Source organism: Bombina bombina, chromosome 2 (assembly GCF_027579735.1).
Source record: "Bombina bombina isolate aBomBom1 chromosome 2, aBomBom1.pri, whole genome shotgun sequence".
In the NCBI taxonomy this organism is placed as follows: Eukaryota; Metazoa; Chordata; class Amphibia; order Anura; family Bombinatoridae; genus Bombina; species Bombina bombina.
In genome coordinates this window covers 1,441,739,626-1,441,758,113 of record NC_069500.1, presented here as the reverse complement: position 1 = coordinate 1,441,758,113, position 18,488 = coordinate 1,441,739,626, and the positions used below count along the sequence as shown (strand labels likewise).

Below are 18,488 nucleotides of genomic sequence, written 5' to 3'. Positions count from 1 at the left end.
GGTCTAATGACATCAACACCCTATATCAGGTGTGCATAATTATTAGGCATCTTCCTTTCCTTTGGCAAAATGGGTCAAAAGAAGGACTTGACAGGCTCAGAAAAGTCAAAAATAGTGAGATATCTTGCAGAGGGATGCAGCACTCTTACAATTGCAAAGCTTCTGAAGCGTGATCATCGAACAATCAAGCGTTTCATTCAAAATAGTCAACAGGGTCGCAAGAAGCGTGTTGAAAAACCAAGGCGCAAAATAACTGCCCATGAACTGAGAAAAGTCAAGCGTGCAGCTGCCAAGATGCCACTTGCCACCAGTTAGGCCATATTTCAGAGCTGCAACATCACTGGAGTGCCCAAAAGCACAAGGTGTGCAATACTCAGAGACATGGCCAAGGTAAGAAAGGCTGAAAGACGACCACCACTGAACAAGACACACAAGCTGAAACGTCAAGACTGGGCCAAGAAATATCTCAAGACTGATTTTTCTAAGGTTTTATGGACTGATGAAATGAGAGTGAGTCTTGATGGGCCAGATGGATGGGCCCGTGGCTGGATTGGTAAAGGGCAGAGAGCTCCAGTCCGACTCAGACGCCAGCAAGGTGGAGGTGGAGTACTGGTTTGGGCTGGTATCATCAAAGATGAGCTTGTGGGGCCTTTTCAGGTTGAGGATGGAGTCAAGCTCAACTCCCAGTCCTACTGCCAGTTTCTGGAAGACACCTTCTTCAAGCAGTGGTACAGGAAGAAGTCTGCATCCTTCAAGAAAAACATGATTTTCATGCAGGACAATGCTCCATCACACGCGTCCAAGTACTCCACAGCGTGGCTGGCAAGAAAGGGTATAAAAGAAGAAAATCTAATGACATGGCCTCCTTGTTCACCTGATCTGAACCCCATTGAGAACCTGTGGTCCATCATCAAATGTGAGATTTACAAGGAGGGAAAACAGTACACCTCTCTGAACAGTGTCTGGGAGGCTGTGGTTGCTGCTGCACGCAATGTTGATGGTGAACAGATCAAAACACTGACAGAATCCATGGATGGCAGGCTTTTGAGTGTCCTTGCAAAGAAAGGTGGCTATATTGGTCACTGGTTTGTTTTTGTTTTGTTTTTGAATGTCAGAAATGTATATTTGTGAATGTTGAGATGTTATATTGGTTTCACTGGTAAAAATAAATAATTGAAATGGGTATATATTTGTTTTTTGTTAAGTTGCCTAATAATTATGCACAGTAATAGTCACCTGCACACACAGATATCCCCCTAAAATAGCTATAACTAAAAACAAACTAAAAACTACTTCCAAAACTATTCAGCTTTGATATTAATGAGTTTTTTGGGTTCATTGAGAACATGGTTGTTGTTCAATAATAAAATTAATCCTCAAAAATACAACTTGCCTAATAATTCTGCACTCCCTGTAAAGGTGCATCATGTGTGTGTGTGTGTGTGCTCTGTGCTGTACTAATGTATATATAAAGGTGCATCATGTGTGTGTGTGTGTGTGTGTGTGTGCTCTGTGCTGTACTAATGTATATATAAAGGTGCATCATGTGTGTGTGTGTGTGTGTGCTCTGTGCTGTACTAATGTATATATAAAGGTGCATCATGTGTGTGTGTGTGTGTGTGTGCTCTGTGCTGTACTAATGTATATATAAAGGTGCATCATGTGTGTGTGCTCTGTGCTGTACTAATGTATATATAAAGGTGCATCATGTGTGTGTGTGCTCTGTGCTGTACTAATGTATATATAAAGGTGCATCATGTGTGTGTGTGCTCTGTGCTGTACTAATGTATATATAAAGGTGCATCATGTGTGTGTGTGTGTGTGTGCTCTGTGCTGTACTAATGTATATATAAAGGTGCATCATGTGTGTGTGTGTGTGCTTTGTGCTGTACTAATGTATATATAAAGGTGCATCATGTGTGTGTGTGTGTGTGTGTGTGCTCTGTGCTGTACTAATGTATATATAAAGGTGCATCATGTGTGTGTTTATGTGCTCTGTGCTGTACTAATGTATATATAAAGGTGCATCATGTGTGTGTTTATGTGCTCTGTGCTGTACTAATGTATATATACAGGGAGTGCAGAATTATTAGGCAAATGAGTATTTTGACCACATCATCCTCTTTATGCATGTTGTCTTACTCCAAGCTGTATAGGCTCGAAAGCCTACTACCAATTAAGCATATTAGGTGATGTGCATCTCTGTAATGAGAAGGGGTGTGGTCTAATGACATCAACACCCTATATCAGGTGTGCATAATTATTAGGCAACTTCCTTTCCTTTGGCAAAATGGGTCAAAAGAAGGACTTGACAGGCTCAGAAAAGTAAAAAATAGTGAGATATCTTGCAGAGGGATGCAGCACTCTTAAAATTGCAAAGCTTCTGAAGCGTGATCATCGAACAATCAAGCGTTTCATTCAAAATAGTCAACAGGGTCGCAAGAAGCGTGTTGAAAAACCAAGGCGCAAAATAACTGCCCATGAACTGAGAAAAGTCAAGCGTGCAGCTGCCAAGATGCCACTTGCCACCAGTTTGGCCATATTTCAGAGCTGCAACATCACTGGAGTGCCCAAAAGCACAAGGTGTGCAATACTCAGAGACATGGCCAAGGTAAGAAAGGCTGAAAGACGACCACCACTGAACAAGACACACAAGCTGAAACGTCAAGACTGGGCCAAGAAATATCTCAAGACTGATTTTTCTAAGGTTTTATGGACTGATGAAATGAGAGTGAGTCTTGATGGGCCAGATGGATGGGCCCGTGGCTGGATTGGTAAAGGGCAGAGAGCTCCAGTCCGACTCAGACGCCAGCAAGGTGGAGGTGGAGTACTGGTTTGGGCTGGTATCATCAAAGATGAGCTTGTGGGGCCTTTTCGGGTTGAGGATGGAGTCAAGCTCAACTCCCAGTCCTACTGCCAGTTTCTGGAAGACACCTTCTTCAAGCAGTGGTACAGGAAGAAGTCTGCATCCTTCAAGAAAAACATGATTTTCATGCAGGACAATGCTCCATCACACGCGTCCAAGTACTCCACAGCGTGGCTGGCAAGAAAGGGTATAAAAGAAGAAAATCTAATGACATGGCCTCCTTGTTCACCTGATCTAAACCCCATTGAGAACCTGTGGTCCATCATCAAATGTGAGATTTACAAGGAGGGAAAACAGTACACCTCTCTGAACAGTGTCTGGGAGGCTGTGGTTGCTGCTGCACGCAATGTTGATGGTGAACAGATCAAAACACTGACAGAATCCATGGATGGCAGACTTTTGAGTGTCCTTGCAAAGAAAGGTGGCTATATTGGTCACTGATTTGTTTTTGTTTTGTTTTTGAATGTCAGAAATGTATATTTGTGAATGTTGAGATGTTATATTGGATTCACTGGTAAAAATAAATAATTGAAATGGGTATATATTTGTTTTTTGTTAAGTTGCCTAATAATTATGCACAGTAATAGTCACCTGCACACACAGATATCCCCCTAAAATAGCCATAACTAAAAACAAACTAAAAACTACTTCCAAAACTATTCAGCTTTGATATTAATGAGTTTTTTGGGTTCATTGAGAACATGGTTGTTGTTCAATAATAAAATTAATCCTCAAAAATACAACTTGCCTAATAATTCTGCACTCCCTGTAAAGGTGCATCATGTGTGTGTGCTCTGTGCTGTACTAATGTATATATAAAGGTGCATCATGTGTGTGTGTGCTCTGTGCTGTACTAATGTATATATAAAGGTGCATCATGTGTGTGTGCTCTGTGCTGTACTAATGTATATATAAAGGTGCATCTTGTGTGTGTGTGTGTGCTCTGTGCTGTACTAATGTATATATAAAGGTGCATCATGTGTGTGTGTGTGTGTGCTCTGTGCTGTACTAATGTATATATAAAGGTGCATCGTGTGTGTGTGTGCTCTGTGCTGTACTAATGTATATATAAAGGTGCATCATGTGTGTGTGTGTGTGTGCTCTGTGCTGTACTAATGTATATATAAAGGTGCATCTTGTGTGTGTGCTCTGTGCTGTACTAATGTATATATAAAGGTGCATCATGTGTGTGTGTGTGTGTGCTCTGTGCTGTACTAATGTATATATAAAGGTACATCTTGTGTGTGTGCTCTGTGCTGTACTAATGTATATATAAAGTCTGTGGTGTGATTATATATCTGACCCTCCCTGTCCCTATAGCAATACATGTGGCCCTATGCAGTGTTTTTCTGTCCCTCAGGAGACCAGGATCCGAGCATCAGACCGTGAGGGGCAGTCCCACACACAGAGCTTATCTATCACTAATCGCTATGGCTGTGAGGAGGTGACGCATACGCTGAGAGCCAACAGTCGCGAGGAGCTGCGCCGCTGGATGGAAGCTTTCTGGCAGCATTTCTACGATATGAGTACGTGCTCACAGCTCAGTCTCATGTAGAGTGCGGGAATAACACCAAGACACTGAGAAACCCTTTCACAAGGAGCTTACAGTCTAGTGGTATAATGTCAGACCCTGTCACAAGAAGCTTACAGTCTAGTGGTATAATGTCAGACCCTGTCACAAGAAGCTTACAGTCAAGTGGTATAATGTGAGACCCTGACACAAGAGCTTACAGTCTAGTGGTATAATGTGAGAGCCTGACACCAGGAGCTTACAGTCTAGTGGTATAATGTGAGACCCTGTCACAAGAAGCTTACAGTCAAGTGGTTTAATGTGAGACCCTGACACAAGAGCTTACAGTCTAGTGGTATAATGTGAGACCCTGACACAAGAGCTTACAGTCTAGTGGTATAATGTGAGACCCTGACACAAGAGCTTACAGTCTAGTGGTATAATGTGAGACCCTGACACAAGAGCTTACAGTCTATTGGTATAATGTGAGACCGTGTCACAAGAGCTTACAGTCTAGTGGTATAATGTGATACACTGACCCAAGGAGCTTACAGTCTAGTTGTATTAATTGAGACCATGTAACAAGGAGCTTACAGTCTAGTGGTATAATGTGATACACTGACCCAAGGAGCTTACAGTCTAGTTGTATTAATTGAGACCATGTAACAAGGAGCTTACAGTCTAGAGGTATAATGTGAGACCCTGTCACAAAGATACTACAGACAGTGATATAAATGCAGATCCATAGCCCCGGAGCTTACCGCTAAGTGATACACTGGAGTTTAGTGTAGTTTCTGACCTTTCTGCATGCAGATCATGTTACATACAAAATTGCTTTCCCATAGGTCAGTGGAAGCAGTGCTGTGATGATTTGATGAAGATAGAAACTCCTCCCCCAAAGAGGATACCGGCAGGTCTCACAAAGCAGGGATCACTGTATCATGAGATGGGTAAGTGATCGGTAATAGTGCAGCGTGTGGTGAGCTTCACTGTATCATGGGATGGGTAAGTGATCGGTAATAGTGCAGCGTGTGGTGAGCTTCACTGTAAAAAAAATACATTACACAGTACAGTTACACTAATAATAACACTATCTAATAATATTATACAAAACATATCACAAATACATTACACAGTACAGTTACACACATAATAACACAATCTAATAATAATATTATACAAACATATCACAAATACATTACACAGTACAGTTACACACATAATAACACCATCTAATAATATTATTATACAAAGTATATCACAAATACATTACACAGTACAGTTACATACATAATAACACAGTCTAATAATATTATTATTCAAAACATATCACAAATACATTACACAGTACAGTTACACACATAATAACACCATCTAATAATATTATTATACAAAACATATCACAAATACATTACACAGTACAGTTACACACATAATAACACTGTCTAATAATATTATTATACAAAACATATCACAAATACATTACACAGTACAGTTACACACATAATAACACCATCTAATAATATTATTATACAAAACATATCACAAATACATTATACAGTACAGTTACACACATAATAACACCATCTAATAATATTATTATACAAAACATATCACAAATACATTACACAGTACAGTTACACACATAATAACACCATCTAATAATATTATTATACATAACACATCACAAATACATTACACAGTACAGTTACACACATAAGAACACTGTCTAATAATATTATTATACAAAACATATCACAAATACATTATACAGTACAGTTACACACATAATAACACTGTCTAATAATATTATTATACAAAACATATCACAAATACGTTATACAGTACAGTTACACACATAATAACACCATCTAATAATATTATTATACAAAGCATATCACAAATAAATTACACAGTACAGTTACACACAAAATAACACTGTCTAATAATATTATTATACAAAACATATCACAAATACATTACAAAGTACAGTTACACTCATAATAACACCATCTAATAATATTATTATACAAAACTCATCACAAATACATTACACAGTACAGTTACACACATAATAACACCATCTAATAATAGTATTATACAAAACACATAACAAATACATTACACAGTACAGTTACACACATAATAACACCATCTAATAATATTATTATACATAACATATCACAAATACATTACACAGTACAGTTACACACATAATAACAGCATCTAATAATATTATTATACAAAATACATCACAAATACATTACACAGTACAGTTACACACATAATAACACCATCTAATAATATTATTATACAAAATACATCACACAGTACAGTTACACACATAATAACACCATCTAATAATATTATTATACATAACACATCACAAATACATTACACAGTACAGTTACTCACATAATAACACCATCTAATAATATTATTATACAAAATACATCACACAGTACAGTTACACACATAATAACACCATCTAATAATATTATTATACATAACACATCACAAATACATTACACAGTACAGTTACACACATAATAACACCATCTAATAATATTATTATACAAACACATCACAAATACATCACACAGTACAGTTACACACATAATAACACCATCTAATAATATTATTATACATAACATATCACAAATACATTACACAGTACAGTTACACACATAATAACACCATCTAATAATATTATTATACAAAACTGTGGCAAACCTAGCCACTTCTGGACTATAACGTGAGAAAGGTTGTCTATAGGCTGTATATTGTGCTATGTAGATGTGACAGACCCTTCTGTCAGCACTGAAAGAGTTAACTGTGTTCAGCTTTAGCCTCAGCTATGGTGCACTGTCATTAATGTTATTGATACACAGTCCATTGTTTAATCAACCTCAGAGAGCAGACCCTAGATGATAAGGAAAGCCAAGTGTGTGTCTGTGTTTAAATTGTTATCAGCTTGAGCAAGGTATTCTATTGTATCATGTAAAAGGGCGTGTTCCCTCCATCTAATGTACAACATTCTTTCAACCCCCCTTCTGGGGGGGTCAGACCTGCATAAATACTGGGCATATGAGCCTTAATAAAATTCATTCTGTTTAAAACCTGAAAACTGGCTGGGTTGTGAATTGCTGATTCCCTATGCAGGACATTGTTCCCTGGTGTTAACCCTTGGTATCCGGTTGGTACCGTTACAATTGGTGGCAAGCGACGGAATGAACCTTATCGCCCAGAAGAGCAACTACACAAGCCAGTAACCTCAGGAAGAGGGGGATTACTACAATACTGACTAAGATGGAAGGAGTACCAGGGACCGAAGTGAATGGAGATGGATTATTCTAAGCTAAAGAGACAAACGTAAAAGGAACTGCTAGAAGCCAGGGGAAAGATAGGCAGCAGCAAACCCAAGGCTATATTAATTGCTGAGCTGATGGAGGGAGACAGAGCTCGCAGCGCTACGCCTCCAGCAGCCATGGAGGAGACCCTATACCAGAGGGAAATGAGGACCAGGCTGGAATTTTTACCCCAACCTGTACCACGGGATATGCTATCCGTGGTACTGGCAGATGTGCAGGAGTACGTGATGGCACACAGTCCGCGGAATGCATCCTCCCGAGCAGAATCCATTTTGGACGCACTCAGCAACCCAGTAAGACCCAAAATCCCATACCATGCATTTAAAATGTTTTGTGAGGAGAAGGATGAGATTGATGGGTATTTACAGGATTTTGAGAGACTGTGCGAGTTACATGATTTGGAGCAGTCCGTATGGGTGCCGGTGCTAGCAGGCAAGCTAGCCGGTAGGGCAGCGGAAGTGTATCGCGCTGTACCCAGGGAGGACAGCAAGGATTACGCTAAAGTGAAGAGAGCGATCTTGGAAAGATATGCCATTACCTCAGAGGCATACCGGCGCAAGTTTAGAGGCCTGCGCAAGCCAGAAAGAGATTCCCATGCAGAGTGGGCCCACAAGCTGGATCAAGCATCTCAGGGGTGGATACAGGCCAGCCAAGCTACCACCATGGAAGAATTGCGACAACTGATGCTGTTGGAGCAATTCTTTAACGGCTTGTCCCCAGAAGCCCAAGAATGGGTGAGAGATCGAAAACCCCTCACCTTAACCGAAGCAGCCAGATTAGCAGACCAGCATTTTGATGCCAGGAGGCGCCATGGACTACAGCCTAACAACGGACGGGCTAATATACAATGCCACACCTGCAAGCAGTGGGGACATATGGCACGTGAGTGCACCCAAAATCGGAGCAGACAAGCTTGGAACCAGGTCAGACAGAACCTGGCCCCAAGGGCGGCTGCTCACCATTACCAAACGGAGCCAGCCGCTCATGAGGTGTTGAGCACCCAAGCCGAGGAACCCCTGGGAATTCTGCATGAGGTGATGTCGGTCCAGGGACTTCGGGATTCGGGAGCTACTTTAACCCTGATAGCTCCCCATTTGGTGCCGGATACAGCACCCACTGGCGGATCCGTGGCAGTACGAGGGGCAGGGGGAGCAGTATACCGATTGCCCACTGCTAGAGTGGAGTACAGACCCCCAGTCACCCCAGCAGCTGCCAGTTACCAACCCCCGGCGCACCGCTATACCACACGGCCTCCGGCCACGAACTACCCTCAGAGAGCCCGGTTCAATTCGCGGGGCTACTCACAACCTATTCGGTGCTTTGGATGTAAGCAACTAGGGCACAAAAGACCAGAGTGTCCCCTAAACGCAGCGAATCAAGCACAGTCCTGGAGAAGACCCGCTGGCGGAATCCCACATAATCCTCAGCCTGTGGCCCGCTACGTAGAGGCGCCAGAATGCTGGGGCAGCCTACATGAAGCAGACCCCGTGCAAGCTGCCCACCGGAATAACCGGCAACGGGTTAAAGTGAATGGGAAGGAGGTCAGTTGTCTACGGGATACTGGTGCTACCATGACCTTGCTTCAAGAGAACTTGGTGCCTGAGAAACAGCACACTGGAGACACTGTGGCTGTGAGGGTAGCAGGGGGCACTGTGTTCCGCCTACCTGTTGCCAGGGTACATTTGGATTGGGGAGTGGGCGCTAGACTTGTGAATGTGGGGGTCAAGAAGGACTTACCTGCTGATGTTCTCCTTGGAAATGACTTGGCCCCCCTTGTTTCTGCCTATGCTCCCATAGATCCCGCTGATGTTAACCCTGTGACTACCCAAGCCCAGTCCCTCCGGGAAGAGACGCTTCCATGTTTGGGGTGGGGGCAGTACTGAGCCAAGTTGGAGCAGATGGCGGAGAACACCCCGTAGCTTACTTGAGCCGAAAGTTGTTGCCCCGGACATCCCCAAGCCGATCCGTTGGGATCAGACTGTGTATGCCGGCTTGGTTCTGGGGGAGCATTGTGGCAAACCTAGCCACTTCTGGACTATAACGTGAGAAAGGTTGTCTATAGGCTGTATATTGTGCTATGTAGATGTGACAGACCCTTCTGTCAGCACTGAAAGAGTTAACTGTGTTCAGCTTTAGCCTCAGCTATGGTGCACTGTCATTAATGTTATTGATACACAGTCCATTGTTTAATCAACCTCAGAGAGCAGACCCTAGATGATAAGGAAAGCCAAGTGTGTGTCTGTGTTTAAATTGTTATCAGCTTGAGCAAGGTATTCTATTGTATCATGTAAAAGGGCGTGTTCCCTCCATCTAATGTACAACATTCTTTCAACCCCCCTTCTGGGGGGGTCAGACCTGCATAAATACTGGGCATATGAGCCTTAATAAAATTCATTCTGTTTAAAACCTGAAAACTGGCTGGGTTGTGAATTGCTGATTCCCTATGCAGGACATTGTTCCCTGGTGTTAACCCTTGGTATCCGGTTGGTACCGTTACAAAAACATATCACAAATACATTACACAGTACAGTTACACACATAATAACACCATCTAATAATATTATTATACAAAACATATCACAAATACATTACACAGTACAGTTACACACATAATAACACCATCTAATAATATTATTATACAAAACATATCACAAATACATTACACAGTACAGTTACACACATAATAACACTGTCTAATAATATTATTATACAAAACATATCACAAATACATTACACAGAACAGTTACACACATAATAACACCATCTAATAATATTATTATACAAAACACATCACATATACATTACACAGTACAGTTACACACATAATAACACTATCTAATAATATTATTATACAAAACACATCACATATACATTACAAAGTACAGGTACACACATAATAACACTATCTAATAATATTAATATACAAAACACATCACATATACATAACACTGTACATTTACACATATAATAACACCATTTAATAATATTATTATACAAAGCACATCACAAATATATTACACAATACAGTTACACAAATAATAACACTATCTAATAATATTATTATACAAAACATATCACAAATACATTACACAGTACAGTTACACACATAATAACACTATCTAATAATATTATTATACATAACACATCACATATACATTACACAGTACAGTTACACACATAATAACACAATCTAATAATATTATTATACAAAGCATATCACAAATACATTACACAGTACAGTTACACACATAATAACACTGTCTAATAATATTATTATACATAACACATCACATATACATTACACAGTACAGTTAAACACATAATAACACAATCTAATAATATTATTATACAAAACATATCACAAATACATTACACAGTACAGTTACACACATAATAACACTGTCTAATAATATTATTATACAAAACATATCACAAATACATTACACAGTACAGTTACACACATAATAGCACCATCTAATAATATTATTATACAAAACATATCACAAATACATTACACAGTACAGTTACACACATAATAACACTATCTAATAATATTATTATACAAAACATATCACAAATACATTACACAGTACAGTTACACACATAATAACACTAACTAATAATATTATTATACAAAACATATCACAAATACATTACACAGTACAGTTACACACATAATAACACAATCTAATAATAATATTATACAAACATATCACAAATACATTACACAGTACAGTTACACACATAATAACACCATCTAATAATATTATTATACAAAACATATCACAAATACATTACACAGTACAGTTACACTCATATTAACACCATCTAATAACATTATTATACAAAACACATCACAAATACATTACACAGTACAGTTACACACATAATAATCATACAACACAAACATAATAATGCTACAGAGACATTAGTAATCTGCCGCGTAGCATACTAGCCCACGAGACATTAGTAATCTGCTGCGTAGCAGACTAGCCCACGAGACATTAGTAATCTGCTGCATAGCATACTAGCCCATGAGACATTAGTAATCTGCTGCGTAGCGTACTAGCCCATGAGACATTAGTAATCTGCTGCATAGCATACTAGCCCATGAGACATTAGTAATCTGCTGCGTAGCGTACTAGCCCATGAGACATTAGTAATCTGCTGCATAGCATACTAGCCCATGAGACATTAGTAATCTGCTGCGTAGCGTACTAGCCCATGAGACATTAGTAATCTGCTGCGTAGCAGACTAGCCCACGAGACATTAGTAATCTGCTGCGTAGCAGACTAGCCCATGAGACATTAGTAATCTGCTGCGTAGCGTACTAGCCCATGAGACATTAGTAATCTGCTGCGTAGCGTACTAGCCCACGAGACATTAGTAATCTGCTGCGTAGCATACTAGCCCATGAGACATTAGTAATCTGCTGCGTAGCATTCTAGCCCACGAGACATTAGTAATCTGCTGCGTAGCATGCTAGCCCATGAGACATTAGTAATCTGCTGCGTAGCATACTAGCCCACGAGACATTAGTAATCTGCTCCATAGCATTCTAGCGCAGGCGACATTAGTAATCTGCTGCGTAGCGTACTAGCCCATGAGACATTAGTAATCTGCTCCATAGTGTACTTACCCATGAGACATTAGTAATCTGCTCCATAGCGTACTTACCCATGAGACATTAGTAATTGCTGCGTAGCGTACTAGCCCATGAGACATTAGTAATCTGCTCCATAGTGTACTTACCCATGAGACATTAGTAATCTGCTCCGTAGCGTACTAGCCCATGAGACATTAGTAATCTGCTCCATAGTGTACTTAGTGAAAGAAAGGGGAGGTCTTGTAAGGGCGCTAATAGCTGAAGATACTTATGTGAAATTATTAATATTATCTGTGATAAATATTTGTAAAAAAATGAAATCAAAATAGGACCAGTATCTAAAAAAACAAGTGATTTATTTGGTTACAATATGATTTGAAAAAATATAGAGACGTCTCTAGTACAATTCAATTAAAAACAATAATGAAATATAGCATAAAAAATGATAAAAAGTGGTACTGATTAGTACTTCATGAGAAATTTAGATTACTGTTTAATAGTGTAGTCACAAAGAAAATTCTGTTGGGGTGTGATTAAACAGTTAGCCAAGATTTCTCGTGAGTTATTAAGTTTGTATACAGTTATACATAAAAATACCAATATCGGCTTGATAAAACTTCTGCAAAGGCTATATATTGCACAAAAAATTATAATGGAGCTTAAAGAGGAGCTGTGCATAGGAGGAAAATTATATAGGGTTATGCTCTAGCTCGGATTAGGTCAATCCTTATATCTGTATTCTCAGCGAACTAATTGACATGTCCATACGTATGAACCAAGAGAAATGTCCAGTAATATTATACTGCTAGTAGTTTAGGATTACAGTTCGCAATCTTTAATGCAGATGGTACCTTATAGTAAGCTTGAATAGCAGCAGGGAATCCTGTGCGTCCTGCGGCTCAGTTCTTCTGACAGTGTCCTCGTGTTGTTGGCGTCTGACGTCACACCCGATGTGCGGGGGCTTGTCTTGCGTCTGCCAATCACTGCTTAGACAGTTGTAAGTATCCGAAATGCCTTTTTACGTCCGATATTGTGTATTCACAATTCTTCTTGTATCTGATACCTGTGCTTATTTAGGCACCGATCAGCAAAAAAGTATCCGTTGTGAGTAAGTTCACCTGCACTTAGTGCTGTTAGCACGCAGGTTCCGATGAAATTTCTCCTTAGTGTCCTTTGTTGGCAGTCAACCCGGGTTGGTTCAAACAGCTGATAGGATAGTGGAGTCAAGAAAACAGTCTTTATCTTCTACGCGTTTCACTCCCTCCAGGAGCTTTATCAAGAATGATTTGGACTGTTAGACTCCTCTCTTTAATAGGTGTATCCTGAATCCCATTGGTTCATGGTAATCCCATAGTTAAGGTGGTATAATTTCTTTGCACTTGCTCCTAATACATTGCTCCATTCTATTGTTGATCATGGATCAGCTAATCATATATACCAAACATATTTAAGATCCTGAAAGAGCCATAAACCATTTTTCTATAAGACCGATAAAAGAAATATAGTTAAAATAGACCAAATGTCTTTAAATTGAATCTGAATGCCTAAAGGGTACAGGTTATGGGGAAATTAGATTAATTATGTTTGTCATGCATAAAAATATATATATATATTCCCTAATCGAGAAGAAATGGTGAGATGTCCAGTTCTGAATTTAGACCTTTGGGGAATAGCGTGTCAAATTTAAAGATATACTCTGCCTCTTTTAGAAGCAGTTTTTTCTGTATGTCCCCACCTCTCCAGTGTTTTTCTACTTTGTATATACCCCAATAAGATAGATCTTTTGTATTGCCCTTATGCATGGTTTTGAAATGTTTATACAGATGTGTGTCCTCTATTCCATTCTCTATATTATTAAGATGTTCCCTGATTCTATCTCTCAGAGTTCTCTTAGTTTCTCCGAAATAAAAAAGGTTGCAGGTGCATTTTAAGACATAAATAATTCCTTTATGTGAGCATCTTATGAGTTCTTTAATTAGTATGGTGCTATTTGGACCTATCTGAATCATATTGGATTTATTGCTGTGCTTACATGACTTACATGTGTGACATGGAAAGAAACCTGTTAGCTTCTGTCCATGAAGATCTTTTTGTACTAATTTATTATTTTTGGGTTTTTTTAGTTCACTGGGTGCAAGGACTGATTTTAAATTACTTGCTTTTTTGAAAACAAAACTGGGGTTGTCTGTTACTTTTTCTCCCAAAATGTTATCTTCCTTAATGAGATGCCAGTGTTTTTTTATAATTTTTTTCACCACATTATGATCAACGTGGTAATCAGTTATGAAAGGAATTTTTATTATATTTTCGTCTGTATTTGTTTTTTTTTTGTGTATTAGCAATGATTCTCTATTAGTATTTTTTGCCCTTTCTAATGCTTTTTTGGTATGCATTGTGTTATAGCCTCTTGAGTTAAATCTTTCAATTAGTGTTCCTGCCTGGTCTTCAAAATCTGCCAACCTAGAGCAGTTTTTTCGGACTCTTAGACACTGTCCTAATGGTATGTTGTCTTTCCAGGCATCCAGGTGACAACTTTTGGCATGCAGATAATTGTTACAATCAACTTGTTTGAAATATGTTTTTGTCTCTAACTTGTTGCCCAGTGCCATAATTTCCAAATCCAGGAAAGTGATTGTCTCTTTGCTTTGGTTATGTGTAAAATGCAAACCTAGATTATTTTGATTCATTTTTTCAAACATTTGGATTAGATCGGTTTCTTGCCCTTTCCAAATTATTATAAGGTCATCAATGTACCTTTTGTAGAGTACAAGGTTTGCACCATAGCCGCCGGGTCCAAAGAAATTTTCTTCCCATAGACCCATAAAAAGATTGGCGTAGCTAGGTGCAAACCTTGTACCCATGGCAGTTCCTTCTATTTGGAGATAAAACTTGTTATTAAAAGAGAAATAATTGTTTTCTAGAATGAATTTAATGCTACTCAAAATGAATTCCTTATGTATTTCTGGCATATCTGTGTCTTTTGTTAGATAGTGGTTGATTGCCTCCATACCTTTTTTGTGGTCTATCACTGTGTACAGTGACGTTACATCACAGGTGGCTAAATACATATCATCTTCCCATTGGAAAGTATTTAAGATGTTAAGTACTTGGGTAGAGTCCCTCAAATAGGAACCTAAGTTTGTTACATATTTTTGCAGATAGCCATCTACATATCTTGAAAGATTGGAGGAGATAGAGTCAATCCCTGATATGATGGGCCTACCAGGGGGACCATAGTGTACTTACCCATGAGACATTAGTAATCTGCTGCGTAGCGTACTAGCCCATGAGACATTAATAATCTGCTCCGTAGCAGACTAGCCCACGAGACATTAGTAATCTGCTGCGTAGCGTACTAGCCCATGAGACATTAATAATCTGCTCCGTAGCATACTAGCCCACGAGACATTAGTAATCTGCTGCGTAGCGTACTAGCCCATGAGACATTAGTAATCTGCTCCATAGTGTACTTACCCATGAGACATTAGTAATCTGCTCCATAGCGTACTTACCAATGAGACATTAGTAATCGGCTCCATAGCATTATAGCGCAGGAGACATTAGTAATCTGCTCCATAGCGTACTTACCCATGAGACATTAGTAATCTGCTGCGTAGCGTACTAGCCCATGAGACATTAGTAATCTGCTCCATAGTGTACTTACCCATGAGACATTAGTAATCTGCTCCGTAGCAGACTAGCCCACGAGACATTAGTAATCTGCTGCGTAGCGTACTAGCCCATGAGACATTAGTAATCTGCTCCATAGTGTACTTACCCATGAGACATTAGTAATCTGCTGCGTAGCGTACTAGCCCATGAGACATTAATAATCTGCTCCGTAGCAGACTAGCCCACGAGACATTAGTAATCTGCTGCGTAGCGTACTAGCCCATGAGACATTAATAATCTGCTCCGTAGCATACTAGCCCACGAGACATTAGTAATCTGCTGCGTAGCGTACTAGCCCATGAGACATTAGTAATCTGCTCCATAGTGTACTTACCCATGAGACATTAGTAATCTGCTCCATAGCGTACTTACCAATGAGACATTAGTAATCTGCTCCATAGTGTACTTACCCATGAGACATAAGTAATCTGCTGCGTAGCGTACTAGCCCATGAGACATTAATAATCTGCTCCGTAGCATACTAGCCCACGAGACATTAGTAATCTGCTGCGTAGCGTACTAGCCCATGAGACATTAGTAATCTGCTCCATAGCGTACTTACCCATGAGACATTAGTAATCTGCTCCATAGCGTACTTACCCATGAGACATTAGTAATCTGCTCCATAGCGTACTAGCCCATGAGACATTAGTAATCTGCTCCATAGCGTACTAGCCCACGAGACATTAGTAATCTGCTCCATAGCGTACTAGCCCACGAGACATTAGTAATCTGCTCCATAGTGTACTAGCCCATGAGACATTAGTAATCTGCTCCATAGTGTACTAGCCCATGAGACATTAGTAATCTGCTCCATAGCGTACTAGCCCATGAGACATTAGTAATCTGCTCCATAGCGTACTAGCCCATGAGACATTAGTAATCTGCTCCATAGCGTACTAGCCCACGAGACATTAGTATCTGCTCCATAGCGTACTAGCCCATCAGACATTAGTAATCTGCTCCATAGTGTACTAGCCCATGAGACATTAGTAATCTGCTCCATAGTGTACTAGCCCATGAGACATTAGTAATCTGCTCCATAGCGTACTAGCCCATGAGACATTAGTAATCTGCTCCATAGCGTACTAGCCCACGAGACATTAGTAATCTGCTCCATAGCGTACTAGCCCACGAGACATTAGTAATCTGCTCCATAGCGTACTAGCCCACGAGACATTAGTAATCTGTTCCATAGCGTACTAGCCCACAAGACATTAGTAATCTGCTCCATAGCGTACTAGCCCAGGAGACATTAGTAATCTGCTCCATAGCGTACTAGCCCACGAGACATTAGTAATCTGCTCCATAGCGTACTAGCCCACGAGACATTAGTAATCTGCTCCATAGTGTACTAGCCCATGAGACATTAGTAATCTGCTCCATAGTGTACTAGCCCATGAGACATTAGTAATCTGCTCCATAGCGTACTAGCCCATGAGACATTAGTAATCTGCTCCATACGTACTAGCCCAGGAGACATTAGTAATCTGCTCCATACGTACTAGCCCAGGAGACATTAGTAATCTGCTCCATAGCGTACTAGCCCATGAGACATTAGTAATCTGCTCCATAGCGTACTAGCCCATGAGACATTAGTAATCTGCTCCATACGTACTAGCCCAGGAGACATTAGTAATCTGCTCCATACGTACTAGCCCAGGAGACATTAGTAATCTGCTCCATAGCGTACTAGCCCAGGAGACATTAGTAATCTGCTCCATAGCGTACTAGCCCACGAGACATTAGTAATCTGCTCCATAGCGTACTAGCCCACGAGACATTAGTAATCTGCTCCATAGCGTACTAGCCCACGAGACATTAGTAATCTGCTCCATACGTACTAGCCCAGGAGACATTAGTAATCTGCTCCATAGCGTACTAGCCCATGAGACATTAGTAATCTGCTCCATACGTACTAGCCCAGGAGACATTAGTAATCTGCTCCATAGCGTACTAGCCCAGGAGACATTAGTAATTTGCTCCATAGCGTACTAGCCCACGAGACATTAGTAATCTGCTCCATAGCGTACTAGCCCACGAGACATTAGTAATCTGCTCCATAGCGTACTAGCCCACGAGACATTAGTAATCTGCTCCATACGTACTAGCCCAGGAGACATTAGTAATCTGCTCCATAGCGTACTAGCCCACGAGACATTAGTAATCTGCTCCATAGCGTACTAGCCCACGAGACATTAGTAATCTGCTCCATAGCGTACTTACCCATGAGACATTAGTAATCTGCTCCATAGCGTACTTACCCAGGAGACATTAGTAATCTGCTCCATAGCGTACTAGCCCAGGAGACATTAGTAATCTGACAATAGCCTACTAGCCCATGAGACGTTAGTAATCTACTCCGTAGCGTACTAGCCCACGAGACATTAGTAATCTGCTCCATACGTACTAGCCCATGAGACATTAGTAATCTGCTCCATAGTGTACTAGCCCATGAGACA

General features: G+C 40.1%; 1 protein-coding gene across 3 annotated transcripts in view; it reads left to right on the top strand.

The window, feature by feature from the left end:
- RTKN (rhotekin) overlaps positions 1–18,488 on the top strand; it is a 356,615-nt gene that overhangs the window by 326,297 nt on the left and 11,830 nt on the right. For all 3 annotated transcript variants that reach the window (XM_053704398.1, XM_053704397.1, XM_053704399.1), the window contains 2 exons: positions 4,227–4,392; positions 5,222–5,326. In XM_053704398.1, the coding sequence (XP_053560373.1) occupies positions 4,227–4,392; positions 5,222–5,326 (271 nt within the window). The remainder of the gene's footprint in view (positions 1–4,226; positions 4,393–5,221; positions 5,327–18,488) is intronic.